Below are 22,061 nucleotides of genomic sequence, written 5' to 3' on the forward strand. Positions count from 1 at the left end.
GTCGGTTCCCACTGAAGATGTGAATAAAAACACACAAGTTTCATTTGTTGTTGTTTGTTTTTAATCAGAGAAACAGGAGGGGTTAGTGCGTGTGTCGGGGACTACTTTCAGCGGCAGACTACGCCTCGTTTGGTGCCGTAGTGAGGCCGCAGGAACCTGATAACTAACAAAACATAGAACAACACCAGACGTGAACGTTAGAAGGTGTTTGGCTGTTTGACACATTCTGGTTTCTGATAAAGTGTGAAATGTTGTTTAAATGCATCAGTTTGCCTCAGTCTTCATCACACATGATGATGAACGATTCACTTAAAGCTCCGGCAGTCAACAAACGTTCAGAGTCGACTCTTTTATGCTTGTTTAACGTTAAACTCTCTGTTTAACTCGATACAGTTTAAAGTCATCGTGCAGAAACTGAACCTGTGCCTAATAAAGTGGCCACTGAGAGCACGAAGCTCAGCCGCAGACGCACACACAACATCGTCTCTGTGTCACTGAAACGCCACTAAACCCAGCAGACAGACATCATTTGACTTCATTTAAAATCAGATTATTCCGACAGAAAGACATTTGCAGGAGCGGCGTATTCTTCGGCAAGACGTTCAGTTGGCAATTTTCTATTTCAAGTGCAGCTGAAGTAACTTTTATAACACATACGCTCTGTGTACATGAGCTGCTGCAGAGAATAGGAGGCAGAGGAAACAGGCTAATCGACGCCACTGCTCCTTAAAAACCTCCAAAATATGATTAAATCTGCAGTTAAATCAATAAACATCACTATCACCTTTCATGTACAAGACAAATAATCATTTTAGGACGTGTTCATAAAGTCTGGATCACCACAGAGAGACACAAATAATATATATATATATTACAAAGAGGTCACACGTTGTACTGATTCAATAATAATAAGATAATAAAACATGTGCAGGTTCCCACATCGAGCAGTTTGCATGTTTGCTGTTATCGTGCAGTGACGACAGTTCACATTTTACAGTCTCAGGACATTTTTGTCTTTTTAATTCACGATGTTTCGATCGTTTTTGCTGCGTCGACGCTTCAGGAACACGTCTCAGCTCCTTTTTAAAACACCTGTTGTGTTTTTCCTGTCTTCAGACGCTGAAGGACACAAATGTTTAAACGTTTACAGCCACCGCGGTCGATCCTCATCACAACTGTAGTTTATTTACCGCAGGACCAATAAGTGCTGTCACGAAGCATCAAAGCATTTAGAGCAGGGGGGTCAGGGTGGTCCAGTAAAGGGGGGCGCTGTGGCTGCAGGTTTCAGTCCAGCCAAGCAAGAACACACCTGACTCGACTCACACATCACCTGAACTGTCTTCACACAGCTGACTTGTTGGACCAGGTGTGTTTTTGCCTGGCTGGACTGAAAACCTGCAGCCACAGCGACTCTTTCCTGGATCACTGTGTCCCCCCCCTGCTTTAAAGCGTCACAGTTGTGACACTGAATTCATATTTATGATCAGTTCTGATGATGGTTCGAACATTAAACTAAAAAAATACATTCATATATATATTTATGGCAGTTTTTGACACAGACGTGAGTTAACTAACACCTCCCCTGTACACGTGCACGTCTCTTCACCCTACATCTTATTATTTCTCTATTGCACATTTTCTTTATACTTCATATAACAAACGTTGACACATTTCTACAGCTCCTTCATTTAAAAACACATGTTCTGGTGTTGTAGGTGTAGTTTTTGATTCTCCTTCATGTTTCTATTGTAAATGTTCCTATTCTAGATTTGTGTTTTTGTGTTACGGTGCTTTAGTTTAGTTTTCTCTTACGTTTATTGATTTGCACCAAAGCACCACGGCACATTACTCTGTGATAAAGCGATTAAATCATCATTTATGGACGTGTGCGGGAACGTTTACAAAGGGCAGACGACGTTTTTATAAATGCTAACAAAAGTAAAGGATCTGTGTCACCAGACGCACCGTTTCTGACTGAACTCTACCAAAGTTTCTGTTTATCTCCAGATATAAATGATGCTGTAACGTTCAGAGTTCCTTTAATGTTTTTAAACTAAAGTCTAACTTCTTCTCTTAGGAACCAAATCTGGTCTGAACGTCCTGATTTATCTTTGTGTGAACCAGAGCGCTCAAAAGGACGCTAACATGCTAACACGCTGAATTAGCCGCATGCTAACCCTTTAGAGCTCCTCTCCGTAAACACTGGAGCTGCTGCTCGTCCACATCAACATCAATGTTGTCCAAACATCCAGGACCAAACCTCAGCCCTTCACAATAAAAGCCCATGCTTTAACAGCTCCAAAATAAAGCGGAATGTACAGCAGCACCTGAGCTGCTCAGGCTGAGCGTCGCCCAAACGTTCTGACTGCTTTCTCTCGTTAAACTCACTTTATTTTACTAATCTGACACAAAAACGTTCATGTACTAATATAAAATTTACCTGGAGATTCTTACAAGTGTGTAAATTAATTCTACTTGCACTTTGGTGCAGATCAAACAGGAAAAGACCGTAAACTGCAGCAGAACGGATCCGTCCTGTTAGAGTTTAAACCAGCCAACGGCGCCCGACCGGTGACACAGTAACGATATTTAACTTTCTTATTTACTGCAGTGCTTTCTGGGAGTTTTGTCCGTTTTATGCTGATTTGACGTTGTTAATATCATCACAAGAATCAAGTTCTCTCTCAAAGTGAAGGTTGTTTACATTCATCTGTGCTCGTCACATCATGTAAACGCTATTTACAGTGAAAGTGTTCTAGAAGAAGAGGTGAAGACACACGGAGGAGACGAGAAGATGGAAGAAGAAGAAGAACAAGGAGGAGGAGTGAGCAGGAGCGCTCCCGCTGGTGGTGGCGCTCATGTTGGTGGGAGCTGCGGTGGTGTTGGTGTTGGTGTTGGTGGAGGTGTTGGTGGAGGAAGGCAAGAACCCCACCGTCGTGGACAGGAAGTCGTTAAAGGTGCTCAGTTTGGTGAAGACCTTCACCGACTCTCGTCTCTTTCTGGACGAGCTGTCAGCTGACAACACCGCTGCCTGGAACCAAGAGCCGTCCAGCTTACACATCACCGGACCTCCAGCATCACCCTGAACACACACACACACACACACACACACACACATGTTCACCATCTTGTGGACATACAGTCACATCTTCTCGTGAAACTACAAAAACTAAAACACAGAAGTACTGGAAGTGAACAAGCCGGCGAGCGCCTGGTGGCCGGGTTTGCCAAGTAGCCCGGCCGGGCCATCCTGTGGGCCCACCACTCACAGGAGGAACCGCTGGGGTCGCTGCGCTGCTGCATAGATGGCAGTGAAGGTGAGGGGCCTCGACGGACCAGACACAGGCAGCAGAAGCTCTGGGGACGTGGAGCGTCTCCTCTCTGTGGGGGAAGGAGCCGGAGCTTGTGAGGGAGGTGGAGCTCCCAGTTAGATCTGGGGGGCTCACCTCCACACACAGTCTGGATCTGGACCCGTACTCCTGGATAGGGGCTGGACCCTGGTCTTCTCTGGAGGGGCCCAGGGTGTGAGGGGCCGGGCGGGTGTGGGGAGACTCTCAAACCCCCGGCTGAGCGCTACCGTGTTGGAGTTCACCCCGGTGGACCAGAGGGTGGCCTCCTTACGCCTGCAGGTGGTGGGGGGGGGGACTCTGACTGTTGTTGGTGCATTTGCACCGAACAGCAGTTCAGAGTATTTCGGGAGACCCTGAATGGAGTCCTGCATGGGGCTCCAGTAGGAGACTCCATAGTTCTGCTGGGAGACTTCAACGCCCACGTGGGCAACGATGGAGACACCTGGAGAGGCTGATTGGGAGCTCAGGAAGGAAACAACATGTGGGTAAAGGAGATTTTCCCTTTGTGTTTAACGTGAATTTACGGATCAAAGGCCCAATTTCAGGAGCCCGGTCCATATTCAACAGAAGGATCCAGAGAACATAGAGTTAGTGAGCGGCTTGCTCCATAGCTGCTCATCTCATCCGTGGAAGCCTCCATGTTGTTTACACTCAACAGTCTCTTCTGTTTCACTTCAATCCACCAAAGAAACCAACGTGATTGGTTCGGTCGCTGCTCAAACGTCACCAGACTGATCTGAGAGTGAAACTCGACGGAGCTCAGAGATCAGGACGGGTTCATGAGGCAAGGATTTTATACCGTGGATCCAAATGTTAAAATCTCTGTTCGCTTGAGTTATATTGTCTTATCTCAGGCATCGAACCGAAAACACATTCCAAGCCTCAGTCTTTAAGATGAGGGAACAGGAAGTGCAAAGACGCTGACTCATTCCCAGGTTTCAGGACCCGTTCCTGCAGAACTCTGTATGGACAACACTTTCTTTTGCCTTAAAGGACGAGAGAGTTAGAGGAGAAGTTTGATACCTCTCTCCTGTTTGAGAGCAGGATCCTGTTACTCACATTCTCCACTGTGAAGGTTCCCGTACAAATGCTGTCACTCGACGACGTGCTCCCGCAATCCTCGACCGAGGTCTGGAACTCCTGCAGAACTTGTTCCTCTGAAATTGTGAAAAAAAAAACAATCATGTGGTGAGAAATGAAGCATCTGAATCAAACCCAGGACACGAAAGAGGTGAAAGGATGCAGAGAGTTGCCGTTACTCACCCCCTCCATGCCCAGAACTCCAGCCAGCAGCCCAGCACGTTGTGCCCACAGCGAAGGTGCGCCCGTTGTCCATGCAGATGGGCTGGATGTAGTCGGACAGGGTCGGTGTGGTCGTCAGATGCAGCACTGCCACGTTGGACCCGGTCAGGTTGCTTAGAGTGATGTTTTTCACATTAACGGTCACCTCAAAGGGGTTGGATCCTTTCTGTTTCAACCGACCCAACACAACGGTCCATTCAGACGGCGTGGGAGAACTGTGGGAGAAAAATGAGCTCAATTACCGAGGAGAGACATGTGATTGGTTAAAAACAAGGACCGGACCTTTACAGATAAAGCTTCTTTGGCTGTTTCCTAAACAAAGATCTACAAAAGTCTCAAGGGATGGTTCAAGTTAGACGTTGATATTGAATGGTTGAAGTTAGACGATTAAAGTTAGTATAGGTTGAAGTTAGGCGTTGGCCTTGAATGGTTAAAGTTAGATGGTTGAAGTTGGGCGTTGACCTTGAATGGTTAAAGTTAGATGGTTGAAGTTAGTATAGGTTGAAGTTAGGCGTTGGCCTTGAATGGTTAAAGTTAGACGATTAAAGTTAGTATAGGTTGAAGTTGGGCGTTGGCCTTGAATGGTTAAAGTTAGTATAGGCTGTGAGGAGGTGAGTCTCAGAGGCAAATCCAGGGTCACGACCACTAAGGAGCAGTGCGTGTGTTCTTCACGTAGTCTTCTACATGAACGTTACGCTGAAGGAGAAAGCTGCATATTTCATGTCTTTGAGAACTTACCTTGAGAAACAGTTGGCGTTGCTCAACACCGAGTCAACGGCCACCAGAGTCCCGCCACACACGTGACTTCCATTCTTCTGTAGACTCGCCATCCATGGCCACATCCCAGCCGTCGCCACCGAGCTCCCTCCAGAAATACGAGCGCGGGAATTCTTTGGGGCTTGGCCGCAGACCACAGCTGGGGAAAGGATCACAATCAGATTGATTGGAATTTGCCCCCAGCAAAGTAAACTACCCAACTGTACGAGGGTGGAAATGACACTCACGTTTGACTGTGGTGGTTGGAGGGACAGTGCTTGGAGCGGGGGTTGTTGGAGGTGGTGGGAGGCCAGAACAGGTGACACTGAGGTCACTGTCGGTGCCAGTGGACGTGAAGGTGATGAAGCCTGGCTGGTTGCTGGTGATATGGCTGTTGATCCAGGACTGGTACCGGGACACTCTGGCGTAGACTCCTGGGATCTCAGGTAACGCACAACCTAATCCAAAACTCACGACTCCCTCCTGGATCCAGCGACCGTCCTGCTTGCTCACCTGTGGTCCGCCTGAATCCCCCTTTAAGGAAAGAATCATTTAACAGAGGGAATCTTTGCAGGAGGAGAAATCTGACGGACACAGGTGTAAAGATGTTCACCTGACAGGAGTCCTTCCCTCCTTCACGTAACCCGGCACAGATCATGTTGTCTGTGATATCATATCGTCCGGCGTAGTCGCAGTAACACTGTCTTTTCCCCACAATCGGCACCTCCACCTCCATCAGGTTTTGTGGGGAAGGAAGGGGAACTACAGAGACACAAACACAGTTTACAGAAGCTCTTTGCAGCAAATATCTGTTGTATTGTGCTGTTTTATGAAATATTCAAACGTGTTGTTGCCCCATGGGTAAAGGAAGGTGGTACTCATTTGTGCGTTTAAAGGTTGAATCTGTAGAATCTTTATTAAAAGCTACATCTTAAAAGCAGAAGCAACAGCTGAGTGAGCAGAGACGGGCAACAACCAGAGTCACTATAGGCCGAGCATTCACTCCATGGACTGAGAGAAAGGAGAGGAACGCCATTCAAACGCACGCCCACATGGCTACGCTGCTCCTTGATGCTAACATCACTTTCATCTGCACTTAGCTGGAACGGCTAATGCTCACGGCTAACGCTAGCTGTCAGCCAGACTTGGTAAAGTCTTCAAAGTTGTCAAAGTCGTTACTCTGTTGGATTCATCACTTGACACAATCGACAACGAACCTGGCGACCCGACTGCTGGAATTACCTTTTGTTGTTGCGACTACGATCTTGAGACCCTAGATGGCGGTGTTCTGCTCATTCTCCATATTCAACCTTTAATATCTCAGAATATCCCAGTTTCCTCCTGACCCACCTCCAGATCCAATGGTTCCCCAACCGGTGATCCAGGAGTCAGTGCCGCTGAAGAAGGTGCTGTTTGAAGCTGCCAGGCAGACGGGCATGATGTAGTCGGTGTAATTCACCGGTGAGGAGAGCTTCAGGAGGGAGATGTCGTTGTCAAAAGTACTGGAGTCGTAGTTGGGATTTTTGATGATCTGTGTTACCGTCCGCGACACCTCATTGGGGTTGGATCCCTCTTGACTCTGACGACCCAGATACACAATCAGATCATCTGTGCTGGTGCTGCAGGGAAACACAACAGTGCAAAGACGTTAGAAGCAGAGCACTTTAGCAAAACTACCAAGAATCTGCTCTTCCCTCAGTGCTCACCTTGGGAAGCAGTGAGCAGCAGTCAGCACCCATTGATTGCTAATGAGGGATCCTCCACAGAAGTGGCCCCCATACTCCTCAGGTCTGTGCAGGCTGACCTGCCAGGGCCAGCTGCCCGCAGGGGCCTCTTCTCCTCCAACAATCCTGGTGTTGAGCGGAGGCTTACCGCACACTGAAGAGACGGACAACAAGACAGCATGACAGCAAATACTCACCCTGATGAAACTATGAAGGAAACACGAGTCCAACCACATGTTGACGGGTGGAAAGGAAGTAAAAAGGAGTGCATTCAACTTTAACTTACCATCTATTTGTGCGACAGAGTCTGGAAAACAGAAAACACCAGTTCAGTTTTGATATTTACTCATGTAAATGGAACATGGATCCACTTCTAACCATCATGTGATATCTCTTTTATGTCTCATAGCTGTTTTATGGCTTTTGTATTTCAAAATATATTTATTTTTTAATCTTTATTATCTTGTTTCATAACAAGCGTTATTATTTATGATTGCGTTGTTTCTCGTTTCGTGTGTTTTCTGTTCTAAATGCTGGTTATTGGTTTGTTTTGTTGTAAAGCACTTTGAGCTGCATTTAATAAAAGCTACCATAGAAATAAACGTCATTATTATCATTTTGATGTGAAGCAGGTTCATTTTTATGGAGCTCACCAAAGTTTAAAGAAACGATTAAAGAAACAAAAGAAGACAAAATTGTGACTTTTAGGGCGCACTCAAACTGTCGTTCTGTCCCGTGCCAAAACCGTTTTTTCAGCTAAAGCCTAGTACGTTTGACCAGTGTGAGTGCAACCGCTCCGCACATAACTGCAGCCAGCGGGCCGCTAGAAAGAGGTGGGCTTTAGCGGAGCCGTTTGCACGTGTACGAGCACGAGCGTGCGCACGTGTACGAGCACGAGGCCTACGGCGGTTCTGAGGTCATTTCCTGTGTGCCTGTTGGGACGTAGAAAAAAGAAGGAGGGACCATGCGCGGACATTTCAAACAATGGCGGTGAAAAGTTCACGTTGGTGTGATGCGGAGGTGGAGTGTTTACTGCAGATTTGGTCGATGAAAAGATTCAAAAACAGTCGACAAGACGCACAAAAACTCAGAGGTCTACGGAAAGATCTGGAAACAAAGCCACGCATCGCCATGACGTCATCAATGCGTGTGACGTGTTACGGCGTGATGACGTATAGGCAGCAAGAAGCATTCTCCGAGGCCCAGGTAGTGTGAGTACAAACGGGCCTGGAGGGGGGGACAAGGACCCTAAAGCACGGGGCACGGGACGGAGGCACAGTGTGAGTGCGCCCTTAGACTCCAAAAACATGGGATCCTACATTTCCCACAATGCAACAGTGTTATTAGAATATTCTATTCAGAGCCACAGATGATTTTACTTTTACTTAATAATCTTCATTTTTCATATTCACTACAAACCTTACTTATATATATACTGTTTTAACATGACGCTATGTTTCACTATTGCAACTAAAATTAAAATCAAAGTTCATCGGTGGAAAAAGAAAACAGAATAAAGTGCAAGTGGAGCCCCACCCAGTTAACAATGGACATAAAGGAGTTGTTTTCAGTGCAAACACTGGAACAAAGACATGCTTGGATGATCATATGTAAACATTACATAACACGGCATCATCTGTCGTGTCGACATTAAACCGTGACTTTAAAAAGTGCCTTTAATGTCCATGAAGAGTAATGACAGCACTTGTAGCCTTGACAAACACCGGGTCATATATGAGTGAGTGGGTGTTCGCATTCTCTGCATGACTTTCTGCACATTGTTGCGTTTTAACGGATCTGTTGTGTGGCGGCAGGAAGTCCCATCAAACTGGTTTTACTGCCGCGACTGTTGTCAAGCTTCATGTCAACCCACATAGTCCAGACAGGGAAGGAGGGACATATTTCTCTTTAAGCGTGTCATCTTTTAGTTGTGTAACCATCATAATGTCGGATGACAGATGGATGGGAATGTCCACTGACTGCGTCTGCACTGACAGGATGGTTAATGACATCTGTCTGACAGAGTTTACAACATGACAATCACAGAATATGAGGTATAACTAACCTTATACTAGTGCTGCTGCTGCTGCTGCTGCTGCTGCTGCTGCTGCTGCTGCTGCTGCTGCTGCGACTGATACTAATGCTACTGTAGAGCCCTATCCGTCTGTTCAGTCTGACGCAACACCCTTTCAAAATATGATTTCCGGGTCCAAACGTTCCGTTGAAACAAACCAGAAACAACGGACGAACATGTGAACAGTGAGGATCACCTCTGTGGTCGGTTAGACGTCTTTCTCATCGATAAGAAAGACTTCAAATGACAATTACATTGTTTTTTAAAGTTCTGTTCAAACAACGGGGAACACGGCACTGAGGCTCGGACAGGGAATCATATTTTGAAAGGGTGTTACGTCACGACTTAAAAGCCGGATATGCTCACATGATGTGTTGGGGGAGAAAGGGTCTCAAGTGGGGAACCCCTCAGGTCACCCCCCTTTTTGCATGAGATCACTCTTTTCTCTCTTTCCTCTCTTTGTTCTCTCTCTCTATAAGAACTTGCAGATCTTCTCATATTGTCCGGAGAGTCTCCAAGTTTTCTAGGAAACATGAGCACTGAGCTTTTTTTAAATAAACCGTTTGTATGCAACAAGAGCGGTGTTGGCAGGCATCATCTGCACCAAGATACCACTCTACTACTAAGTTTCATTACTGCTACTACTGTTTGTTCTCAGGTCTCTACGGATGTTTTAATGTCCCAGAAACATTACAACAGCAGAAGTTAAAGGGCACTCCGCTGAATTTACACATGAAGTTCAGTTGAGTCTTTACCAAGAGTACTACAAAGCCAGAAAAGTTGTATAATTTTATGAATAACCATAACGATGTCATGTACTCGGCAAGGCTTCAAATGCAAATACAACAGGAAGTGAACGCATCACCCAGTTAACAGTTAGTCTAAATAAAGGCATGAAAGGCCAAAAACATCATCTTTTAAAAAAGAATCAATGTTTACAAAGTCTGGACGTGACAGTCCCTCACCGGTTGTGACTGATGGAGGAGTGGTTGGAGTTGAACACGTGACGTTGAGGTCACTGTCGGTCCCATCGGACGTGAAGGTGATGAAGCCTGGCTGGTTGCTGGTGATATGGCTGTTGATCCAGGACTGGTACCGGGACACTTTAGTGTAGACTCCTGGTTTCTCAGGTACCGCACAACCTAATCCAAAACTCACGACTCCCTCCTGGATCCAGCGACCGTCCTGCTTGCTCACCTGTGGTCCGCCTGAATCCCCCTTTAAGGAAATAATCATTTAACAGAGGGAATCTTTGCAGGAGGAGAAATCTGACGGACACAGGTGTAAAGATGTTCACCTGACAGGAGTCCTTCCCTCCTTCACGTAACCCGGCACAGATCATGTTGTCTGTGATTTCATATCGTCCCTCGTAGTCACAGTTACACTGTCTTTTCCCCACAATCGGCACCTCCACCTCCATCAGGTTTTGTGGGAAAGGAAGGGGAACTAAAGAGAGACAAATACAGTTTACAGAAGCTCTTTGCAGCAAATATCTTTTGTATTGTGCTGTTTTATGAAATATTCAATAGTGTTGTTGCCCCATGGATAAAGGAAGGTGGTACTCATTTGTGCGTTTAATATCTCAGAATACCTCTCCGGGAACCATCACCTAATCGTGGTGGAGAGGTTTGTGTGTCCCTGTGAACCTGAGGGCTGTGTTGTCTGGAGCCTAGTGCTCCTGGTAGGGTCTCCCATGGCAGAGTGGTCTCAGACGAGGGCTGGACCAAGAATGGTTCACAAAGACTCGATGGAACAACGAGGAAGAGAGACCCTGCCCGGAGGAAGCCTGGGGCTTATGCCTGCAGGTGGTAGGGGGGAAAACTCTGACTATTGTTTGTGCAGATGCACCGAACAGCAGTTCAGAGTATTCGGCCTATTTGGGGACTCTGAATGGAGTCCTGCATGGGGCTCCAGTAGGGGACTCCAGAGTCCTGCTGGGAGACTTCAACGCCCACGTGGGCAACGATAGAGACCCCTGGAGAGGCTGATTGGGAGGAACGGCCTCCCTGATCTAAACCCCAGCGTCTGGTGTTAGACTTGTGTGCTGGTCCTGGATCCTCTTTAACAAACACCATGTTGGAACAGAAGGAGGCTCAGAAGTGGACCTGGTTCCAGAGCACCCTAGGCCAAAGGTCCAGGATCCAGTCTGTGATGGTCTCATCTGATCTGAGGCCGGATGTTTTGGACACTCGAGTGAAGAGAGGGGCAGAGCTGTCAGCTGATCACCATCTGGGGATGAGTGGGTCAGAGGATGGGGAAGATTCTGTACAGACCAGGTAAACCCAAACCAGTAGTGCGGGTGAACTGGGACCGTCTGGAGGAGGCCCCTGTCCGAGAGATCTTCAACTCAAACCTCCAGAGGAGCTTTTCTGGCATCCTTGTGGAGGTTGAGGGAGTCGAACCGGAGTGGGCGATGTTCAAAGCTTCCATTGCTGAAGCTGCAGCGGTGAGCTGTGGCCTCACAGTCTTAGGTGCCTCGAGGGGCGGTAACCCTCGAACACCGTGGTGGACACCGGTGGTCAGGGAAGCTGTCCGACTGAAGAAGGAGTCTTCCGGGATATGTTATCCCAGAAGACTCCGGAGGCAGTTGCAAGATACCGACAGGCCAGAAGGGCTGCAGCCTCTGCTGTGTCAGAGGCAAAGCAGCGGGTGTGGGAGGAGTGTGGAGAAGTCATGGAGAAGGACTTTCGGGCGGCACCAAGGTGCTTCTGGAAAACCATTCGACATCTCAGGAGGGGGAAACGGGGAACCGTCCAAGCTGTTTACAGTAAGGACGGGACGCTGGTGCCCTCATTTGTAGAGGCAGAGCTGGAGGCTGATGGGGATCATCGTCAACATCTCTGACAGAAGTCACTGAGGAAGAAAACAACTCCACAGAGGCAAAGCCCCAGGATCCATGAGCTGCATCCACACATGCTGAAAGCTTTGAGTTTGGAGGGGCTGTCTTGATTGACACGTCTCTTCAACATTGCGTGGAAGTCTGGGACAGTGCCAAGGGAGTGGCAGACCGGGGTGGTGGTTCCCCTATTTAAAAAGGGGGACCAGAGGGTGTGTGCCAATTACAGGGGTATCACACTACTCAGCCTCCCTGGTAAAGTCTACTCCAAGGTGCTGGAAAGGAGGTTCGTCCTATTGTCGAACCTCAAATTGAAGAGGAACAACGCGGATTCCGTCCTGGACGTGGAACAACGGACCAGCTCTTCACTCTCGCAAGGATCCTGGAGGGGGTCTGGGAGTGTGCTCATCCAGTCCACAAGTGCTTTGTGGATCTGGAGAAGGCATATGACCGGGTCCCCCGGGAGATACTGTTTGTCACCAATCCTGTTTGTGATTTCCTTGGACAGAATATCGAGGCGTAGTCATGGTGGGGAGGGGAAGCTCGTCTCTGCTTTTTGCAGATGACGTGGTCCTGATGGCGTCGTGGGTCAGTGACCTTCAGCACTCACTGGATCGGTTCGCAGCCGAGTGTGAAACGGCCGGGATGAGGATCAGCATCTCTAAATCTGAGGCCATGGCTCTCAGCAGGAAACAGGTGGATTGCTTACTCGAGGTAGGGAATGAGTCCTTACCCCAAGTGAAGGAGTACCAGTACCTTGGGATCATGTTCACGAGTGAGGGGATGATGGAGCGTGAGTTTTGCCGAAGAATCGGAGCAGCGGGGGCGGAGCTGCAGTCGTTCTACCGCACAGTTGTGACGAAAAGAGAGCTGAGGAAGGCAAAGCTCTGGATCTACCGGTCAATCTTCGTTCCTACCCTCACCGATGGTCATGTCCAAAAGAACGAGGTGGCGGGTACAAGCAGCCGAAATGTGTTTCCTCAGGAGGGGGGCTGGAGTCTCCCTTAGAGAGAGGGGGAGAAGTTCAGCATCCGTGAGGAACTCGGAGTAGAGCCGCTGCTCCTTTGCGTTGAAAGGAGCCAGTTGAGGTGGTTCAGGTTCATCTGGTAAGGATGAACCCTGGGCGCCTCCCTAGGGAGGTGTTCCAGGCACGTCCAGCTGGGAGGAGGCCTCGGGGAAGACCCAGGACCAGGTGGAGAGATTAGATCTCCACACTGGCCTGGGAACGCCTCAGGATCCCCCAGTTAGAGCTGGTTAATGTGGCCCGGGAAAGGAAAGTTTGGGGTCCCCTGCTAAAGCTGCTGCCCCCGCGACCCAACCCCGGATAAGAGGCTGAAGATGAGATGAGATGAAATATCTCAGAATATCCCAGTTTCCTCCTGACCCACCTCCAGTTCCAATGGTTCCCCAGCCGGTGATCCAGGAGTCAGTGCCGCTGAAGAAGGTGCTGTTTGAAGCTGCCAGGCAGACGGGCATGATGTAGTCGGTGTAATTCACCGGTGAGGAGAGCTTCAGGAGGGAGATGTCGTTGTCAAAAGTACTGGAGTCGTAGTTGGGATTATTGATGATCTGTGTTACCGTCCGAGACACTTCATTGGGGTTGGATCCCTCTTGACTCTGACGACCCAGATACACAATCAGATCATCTGTGCTGGTGCTGCAGAGAAACACAACAGTGCAAAGACGTTAGAAGCAGAGCACTTTAGCAAAACTACCAAGAATCTGCTCTTCCCTCAGTGCTCACCTTGGGAAGCAGTGAGCAGCAGTCAGCACCCATTGATTGCTAATGAGGGATCCTCCACAGAAGTGGCCCCCAAAAAACCCAGAGTACTGCAGGCTGACCTGCCAGGGCCAGCTGCCCGCAGAGGCCTCCTCTCCTCCAACGATCCTGGTGTTGAGCGGAGGCTTACCGCAAACTGAAGAGACGGACAATAAGAACACGGTGAGCAACACTCTCCCTGGATCGCCACCTCCTAAGATTATAAACTCTAACTCTTGGTTTTGATCCTGCGATGCTCTCAGGTGAGTCTAATCCAACAGTCCTGAGGTAAAGAGGCAAGACTTTTCACATTTCATAGATAGTCTACATGTTCATTGCTTTCATTGGGTTTGACAGCAAATACTAACAAAGATGAAAGTATGAAGAAAACACAAGTCCAACCACATGTTGACAGGTGGAAAGGAAGTACAAAGGAGTGCACTAAACTTTGAACTCACCATCTATTTGTGCGATGGACTCTGAAAAACAGAAAACAAAAATACTTGTAAAACAACAGTATCACCGTTCAAATGCACACGCAATAGTCAGGAAATGCATCACCCTTTTAAGTTAAAATCATCGTTTACCGTTGATTGTGACTGATGGAGGAGTGGTTGGAGTTGAACATGTGACGTTGAGGTCACTGTCGGTCCCATCGGACGTGAAGGTGATGAAGCCTGGCTGGTTGCTGGTGATATGGCTGATGATCCAGGACTGGTACCGGGACACTCTGGCGTAGACTCCTGGGATCTGAGGTAACGCACAACCTACTCCAAAACTCACGACTCCCTCCTGGATCCAGCGACCGTCCTGCTTGCTCACCTGTGGCCCGCCTGAATCCCCCTTTAAGGAAAGAAACATTTAACAGAGGGAATCTTTGCAGGAGGAGAAATCTGACGGACACAGGTGTAAAGATGTTCACCTGACAGGAGTCCTTCCCTCCTTCACGTAACCCGGCACAGATCATGTTGTCTGTGATATCATATCCTCCGTCGTAGTCACAGTAACACTGTTTGTTCCCCACAATCGGCACCTCCACCTCCATCAGGTTTTGTGGGGAAGGAAGGGGAACTACAGAGACACAAACACAGTTTACAGAAGCTCTTTGCAGCAAATATCTGTTGTATTGTGCTGTTTTATGAAATATTCAAACGTGTTGTTGCCCATGGGTAAAGGAAGGTGGTACTCATTTGTGCGTTTAAAGGTTGAATCTGTAGAATCTTTATTAAAAGCTACATCTTAAAAGCAGAAGCAACAGCTGAGTGAGCGGAGACGGGCAACAACCAGAGTCACTATAGGCCGAGCATTCACTCCATGAACTGAGAGAAAGGAGAGGAACGCCATTCAAACGCACGCCCACATGGCTACGCTGCTCCTTGATGCTAACATCACTTTCATCTGCACTTAGCTGGAACGGCTAACGCTAACGGCTAACGCTAACTGTCAGCCAGACTCGTTAAAGTAGTCAAAGTTGTCAAAGTCGTTACTCTGTTTGATTCATCACTTGACACAATCGGCAACGAACCTGGCGACCCGACTGCTGGAATTACCTTTTGTTGTTGCGACTACCTTCTTGAGACCCTAGATGGCGGTGTTCTCCATCTACTCATTCTCCATATTCAACCTTTAATATCTCAGAATATCCCAGTTTCCTCCTGACCCACCTCCAGATCCAATGGTTCCCCAACCGGTGATCCAGGAGTCAGTGCCGCTGAAGAAGGTGCTGTTTGAAGCTGCCAGGCAGACGGGCATGATGTAGTCGGTGTAATTCACTGGTGAGGAGAGCTTCAGGAGGGAGATGTCGTTGTCAAAAGTACTGGAGTCGAAGTTGGGATTATTGATGATCTGTGTTACCGTCCGAGACACCTCATTGGGGTTGGATCCCTCTTGACTCTGACGACCCAGATACACAATCAGATCATCGGTGCTGATGCTGCAGAGAAACACAACAGTGCACAGACGTTAGAAGTAGAGCACTTTAGCAAAACTACCAAGAATCTGCTCTTCCCTCAGTGCTCACCTTGGGAAGCAGTGAGCAGCAGTCAGCACCCATTGATTGTTGATGAGGGATCCTCCACAGAAGTGGCCCCCATACTCCTCAGGTCTGTGCAGGCTGACCTGCCAGGGCCAGCTGCCCGCAGGGGCCTCTTCTCCTCCAACGATCCTGCTGTTGAGCGGAGGCTTACCGCAAACTGAAGAGACGGACAACAAGACAGCATGACAGCAAATACTCACCCTGATGAAACTATGAAGGAAACACAAGTCCAACCACATGTTGACAGGTGGAAAGGAAGTAAAAAGGAGTGCATTCAACTTTAACTCACCATCTATTTGTGCGACAGAGTCTGGAAAACAGAAAACACCAGTTCAGTTTTGATATTTACTCATGGATGTTGTGATGTGCACACGTGACTCACAAGAGACTTTCAATAAACGACACAGTCAAGATTGAAGCAACACAAGTGAACGCTTCACTGTTTAAGACTATTATTTTATTTAAGAGCAAAGTTTTATTCACAAATGCGTCCTGGCAAATGGCAAAGGTTGAGGGAAAGGGGGTAAGGGCTGAAAAAGAAATGTCAAACGTTAAATCAACAGCAGCTCAAAACAAGCATTTTATAAATAACATGAAGTCCAGCGTCAGGCAGAGACCAGTAAAGGTTCGTCCACACGATCGAAAATCTCTGTCGTTCTTAAAAAGCCTCGACTCTTAAATGTGAGCGTCCACAGGAAACCAGGTGCAGCGCCTCCAAACGCTGTAGTACCCATGCCAGGCCTGGAGGTGGCGCTGTAACTGCCACAGAAATACACCAACAACGGAGAAGAAGAGACGGGGAGACGCTGTGGAGAATCCAAACACCGGAGAGTTCCTCTCCAAATCCTCCTCCATCCTAGAGACAAACGTGTCCCTGGTTCTGGTCTTAGTGGAGACTTTGGTGCTGTTCTGGACTCTGATGCACCCATCACCCTGCAGTTAGTGTCCTCACTGAGCAGAGGGTGCTGCTGGGAGCCCCTTCACTCTGTAGTTAGTGTCCTCACTGAGCAGAGGGGGCTGCTGGGAGCCCCTTCACTCTGCAGTTAGTGTCCTCACTGAGCAGAGGGTGCTGCTGGGAGCCCCTTCACTCTGCAGTTAGTGTCCTCACTGAGCAGAGGGGGCTGCTGGGAGCCCCTTCACTCTGCAGTTAGTGTCCTTACTGAGCAGAGGGGGCTGCTGGGAGCCCCTTCACTCTGCAGTTAGTGTCCTCACTGAGCAGAGGGGGCTGCTGGGAGCCCCTTCACTCTGCAGTTAGTGTCCTCACTGAGCAGAGGGTGCTGCTGGGAGCCCCTTCACACTGCAGTTAGTGTCCTCACTGAGCAGAGGGGGCTGCTGGGAGCCCCTTCACTCTGCAGTTAGTGTCCTCACTGAGCAGAGGGGGCTGCTGGGAGCCCCTTCACTCTGCAGTTAGTGTCCTCACTGAGCAGAGGGGGCTGCTGGGAGCCCCTTCCCCGTCCCAAAGCACTCCCAGGCGCCACTTTCTCACTACATTTAGAGACTTTTCACAGCTTCTTAGAACTGGATTTAGAAACAGAGCCTAGAGCAGTTCAGCTCCTTATTCAGAGCATCAGGGAAAAGGGAGACATCTGTGCTGGGCCTCGTTCAGTCCCATGCATGTGGCTGTGGTTCTGGTCCTGGTCCTGGTCCTGGTCCTGGATCCTAAATCTGTGCTGGGCCTCATTCAGTCCCATGCATGTGGCTCAGAGTCCAGTTCAGTAAACAGCCTCTGGGTCCGTATCTGTCCTCTCACGCAGCAGCATCTTGTTGTTATGTGACGCCGCGGGGTCAGAGGTCGGAGGTGGGAGGTTGGAGTTTCACCGTCCAGACCACACTCTGGGACCCGGTTACTAAAGATCCTGTTTTCAGGCTCCGATAACGAACCAGACTGAACCAGACTGAAGCAGACTGAAGTTGTGCGGTTACAGGGAAAGGCGTCTCCGTGTGGACGGGTCAAGAGCAGTAGCAAGACAACAAACATATGTGTTGGACCTGATTTTATTTGTACTTTTACCTCGACCTCACATATATTAGACTAAGAGTTTATTGTTTATCTATTCTGTATTTTTTAAAACCTCCCTTGTATTTTTTTAAGCTGCTGGAACTGAATCTCCTTGCTGAAGTTCATCCCAAAGGATCAATAAAGAGAAGTTTAAGTCTAAGCTGTAAAATTACCCCAAAAAAGAGGCGGAGCAAAACAGCAGCAGCGTGAAATCTGTGTTTTTATGCATCAACACTCGACAGACGGATGTTTTCCTTCCTCCTGTGACGGAGAAACTGTTCACACGTAACTCTGTGAACCCTGTTGTCTCACTGCGTTCATGCATCCGGTACAATCTGTCCGAATACCCCCCTTTAAATAATAATAATATTTAATAAAGCTCATGTTACAAAGTCACAGACTGCTTCACGTGATCAAAGTGTTAAAATATAAATAACACAAACAGCAAACTGAGCAAGCAAAAGATAGAAACCACTGGAAATCAGATTAAAAAGACTTAAAAAACACTAAATTATGACATATTTTAAGACAAACGCCACTTTAAACACGTGACAGTGAAGGCTCAAATGTGACCAAAGCCAAACTCTTTAAACTTATGGAGGAAAATAATTTAAAAAAAGCTTTGTTTTAAAGATCAAATCACATTTTAATTCACAGATTGTGATCATGTCGATGATTCAGAGAGTCTTTAAAATGACTTCAGCTTCTTTAATCGATGCCAAATGTTCCGGTTATTATAAAAATATAGATTAAAGTCGCTTTAATCTACAGAAAGAACATAAAAAAGGAATCTCAGCTCTGCAATTTAAACAGATTTAAGCAGATTTAAACAGATTTAAACAGATTTAAACAGATTTAAACAGATTTAAGCAGATTCAAACGATTCCTGCAGCAGAACAAACACGTTAATGCTGCGAAACTCAATTTTAATCACATTACACACGTTTCTCTGCATCCATTTAAAACACTTTCATTCATAAAAAGCACGTTAATCGTGTTTTATTGTCGAGCATGTGAGACTTGTCTGTCGTTTGTTTCATTTACTGTTGTTTTTGTTCGAAATAAAGAAGAAATGAAGACGTCAAAGAGAGAGAGGAAGAAGAGATGAAGTGTTTTTATCTTTTTAAAGCGGTTAAAAATGAAGCTTTGAGTCCGACTGAATGATTTCTGGACACTGACGGTGACGGGACAACCACTGCGCCTCACGTCCGTCACCTGTCAGACTCTTTATGGCGTCACTTTAACGGCGTCAACACAAAGTCAGACACCAGGCGAACAAACTACGGCCTCACGTAAATATTAATATTAATACGTTTGAAGGTTTTTACGGTTTTCTCGTGATTCTTCTTTAAATTTCACACAGTTTTAGAAACTTCTCGGACTTTATTCGTCCTGATTTTAGTCACTTTCACACGTTTGACGTCTCAGAGCAGCTTTTTTAAACGGTTTATAACTTTTATTTTCCTGTTTTGAATTAAATAAAGACGAAATGAAGACGTCAAAGAGAGAAAGGAAGAAGAGATGAAGAGGTTCACCTGGACTCTTCTCTTCTTCTTTCCTTTGTTTAATAACTTTATCTCCATTTAAGTGCAATAATTTAATCTTCTGCTCGTTTCTGTCGTAAACAGTTAAACACATTTAATCTTAAACATTTAACTTCTCTGATTTAACTTCATCTCATCTTCAGCCTCTGATCCGGGGTCAGGCCTCAGCTTTATAACTTCTATTGTTTCGGTTTTGAATTGAATTTTATGAATTAAACAAAAAGATTTAAATTAAATTAATAAATAAGAGAAAAAAACATGCAAACAATTTACTTTTTCTCATTGATTTCATCCGATTATTATTGTAATCTTTATCATTTATGCACAATTTGTAAATCTAACTAATACAATAATTACAATTTACACAATTTTAATATAACATATAATACATAAAGTAATCTAATTTATCTAAACATGTACATACACACATTTATATAAATAACATATAATACATAAAGAATAGTTTCTCCCTCGTCCCTGAAACCTTTTTAAACAGAACGTGTTTGGATCAGATAAAGAAATACTCTGTTTTTATTACTTTAATAAATCCACTATATGTTTTTTATTAATGTAAAAGCTAAAAGTATAACGCAGCAGGAAATGGAAATATTATATGTTTATATAATAAACAGTAATTGAGTAAATGTAAATGAGTTAAATTAACATATAAATAAGAGTAAAAACATGAAAACAATGAACTTTTCATTGATTTAATCCAATTATTATTGTAATCTTTGTCATTTATGCACAATATAACTATACAATTATACAATTTTAGGAGTAACATATAATATATAAAGTGATATAATTTATCTAAACATGTACATACACACATTTATATTTATAAATAACTCTAAATAGTTTCTTTGTTTGTCCCTGAACCTTTTTTTAAACTGTACGTGTTTGGATTGAGCAGCTTTGTCTTTTTAAAGGTGTGTGTCTTAAATAGTTTAAGTGTTTGTGCTTCTGTGAAGAGCGCTGAGGCGTAAACACACCTGCCCTGCCCTTGTGCCGCACACCTGGGTCAGGTGTGAGGTTCAGGTGTGTGAGGTGCAGGTTCAGGTTCAGGTGCTGGTTCAGGTGTGTGAGGTTCAGGTGTGAGGTGCAGGTTCAGGTGTGTGAGGTGCAGGTTCAAGTGTGAGGTGCAGGTTCAGGTGTGAGGTGCAGGTTCAAGTGTGAGGTGCAGGTTCAGGTGTGAGGTGCAGGTTCAGGTGTGTGAGGTTCAGGTTCAGGTGTGTGAGGTTCAGGTTCAGGTGTGAGTGCTGGTTCAGGTGTGTGAGGTGCAGGTTCAGGTGTGAATTGCAGGTTCAAGTGTGAGGTGCAGGTTCAGGTGTGTGAGGTGTAGGTTCAGGTGTGAGTGTCTGGTTCAGGTGTGAGGTACAGGTTCAAGTGTGAGGTGCAGGTTCAGGTGTGAGGTGCAGGTTCAGGTGTGAGGTGCAGGTTCAGGTGTGAGGTGCAGGTTCAGGTGTGAGGTGCAGGTTCAAGTGTGAGGTGCTGATTCAGGTGTGAGGTGCAGGTGTGAGGTGCAGTGAGGAGGGTCCTTACCTGGTGTGAGGAGGGTCAGCAGAGCCGCCACACCGAGCACCTTCCACAGAGCCATCACCGTGTGTCCATACCTGAGGATCTGCCGCCGTGTTTGTAACCTTCCTCTCTCCGTCAAACACACCTACCTGCCTGTTACATGTCCACAGAAACGCCCACCTCATCTATTACCTGTCCACAGACACGCCCACCTGCCAACAGACACGCCCACCTCACCTGTTGAACCAGTACAACGAAATTTACAGTACAATCCCTTGAAGTGCAGAAATAATTTAACATTAAAAGCATCAAAGAGAGAAGGCTAGACCTGTAAAGCTCACCTGTTACCTGCCCACGGACACGCCCACCTGTCCACGGACACGCCCACCGGTCAACAGACACGCCCAGATGTCAATAGATACGCCCACCTGCCCAAAGACACACCCATATCACATCTTACCTGCCCAATAATACGTCCACTCCACCTGTTACCTGCTCACAGACACGCCCACCTGTCCACGGACACGCCCACCTGCATGTTACCTGCCCGCAGACACGCCCACCTGCCTGTTCCCTGTCACTCTGAGCCGCAGCTTCACTGAAACCTGTTTGACTTGTGACTGAAATCAGATTTTCTCCTTCCTTCATTAAAGGGCGGATCCTTCATCATCATCATCATCATCATCATTATTAATATTAATAATGTTAATATTGTTATTGTCATCATCAACAGACGTCCAGAAGTGACGGTTAAGTTTAGACGACTAAAGGAGACGGTTAAGTTTAGACACTAAAGGAGACGGTTAAGTTTAGACACTAAAGGTGACGGTTAAGTTCAGTCGACTAAAGGAGACGGTTAAGTTTAGTCACTAAAGGAGACGGTTAAGTTTAGTCACTAAAGGAGACGGTTAAGTTTAGACGACTAAAGGAGACGGTTAAGTTTAGTCACTAAAGTAGACGGTTAAGTTTAGTCACTAAAGGAGACGGTTAAGTTTAGACGACTAAAGGAGACGGTTAAGTTTAGACGACTAAAGGAGACGGTTAAGTTTAGTCTCTAAAGGAGACGGTTAAGTTTAGACACTAAAGGAGACGGTTAAGTTTAGACGACTAAAGGAGACGGTTAAGTTTAGACGACTAAAGGAGACGGTTAAGTTTAGTCAC

At 46.6% G+C, this 22,061-nt stretch overlaps 1 protein-coding gene across 2 annotated transcripts; it reads right to left on the reverse strand.

The window, feature by feature from the left end:
• Nucleotides 1-38: 38 nt before the first annotated feature.
• Nucleotides 39-21,016, reverse strand: LOC310959888 (transmembrane protease serine 9-like). 2 transcript variants are annotated; one of them, XR_014593586.1, is made up of 21 exons: nt 20,925-21,016; nt 16,126-16,146; nt 15,822-15,993; nt 15,466-15,734; nt 14,724-14,872; nt 14,389-14,644; nt 14,260-14,280; nt 13,787-13,958; nt 13,431-13,699; nt 10,504-10,652; nt 10,172-10,424; nt 7,419-7,439; nt 7,115-7,286; nt 6,759-7,027; nt 6,022-6,170; nt 5,657-5,942; nt 5,391-5,568; nt 4,614-4,867; nt 4,410-4,507; nt 1,917-3,082; nt 39-1,848 (listed from the first exon to the last, which is right to left on the reverse strand). XR_014593586.1 is itself a non-coding variant. In XM_083931410.1 (20 exons), the coding sequence occupies exons 1-20, from the start codon at nt 20,977-20,979 to the stop codon at nt 2,756-2,758; spliced, it is 3,540 nt and encodes a 1,179-aa protein (XP_083787536.1). In that variant the 5' UTR covers nt 20,980-21,016; the 3' UTR covers nt 39-2,755. The 2 variants fall into 2 exon arrangements, 1 of the variants encoding a protein (XP_083787536.1); XM_083931410.1 differs by having other exon boundaries at nt 39-3,082.
• Between the last annotated feature and the right edge of the window lie 1,045 nt (nt 21,017-22,061).

This window comes from Echiichthys vipera (genome assembly GCF_963691815.1).
Source record: "Echiichthys vipera genome assembly, chromosome: 17".
In the NCBI taxonomy this organism is placed as follows: Eukaryota; Metazoa; Chordata; class Actinopteri; order Perciformes; family Trachinidae; genus Echiichthys; species Echiichthys vipera.

Bases quoted from the DNA above. Each gene is read 5' to 3' on its own strand.
- LOC310959888 (XM_083931410.1), bottom strand. From the start codon at position 20,979: ATGGCTCTGTGGAAGGTGCTCGGTGTGGCGGCTCTGCTGACCCTCCTC. The intron at 7,287-7,418 runs GTAAGTTAAAGT...CCGTCTCTTCAG, and splicing joins CTCTGTCGCACAAATAGATG to TGTGCGGTAAGCCTCCGCTC. The intron at 5,569-5,656 runs GTGAGTGTCATT...TCCTTTCCCCAG, and splicing joins TCCAACCACCACAGTCAAAC to CTGTGGTCTGCGGCCAAGCC.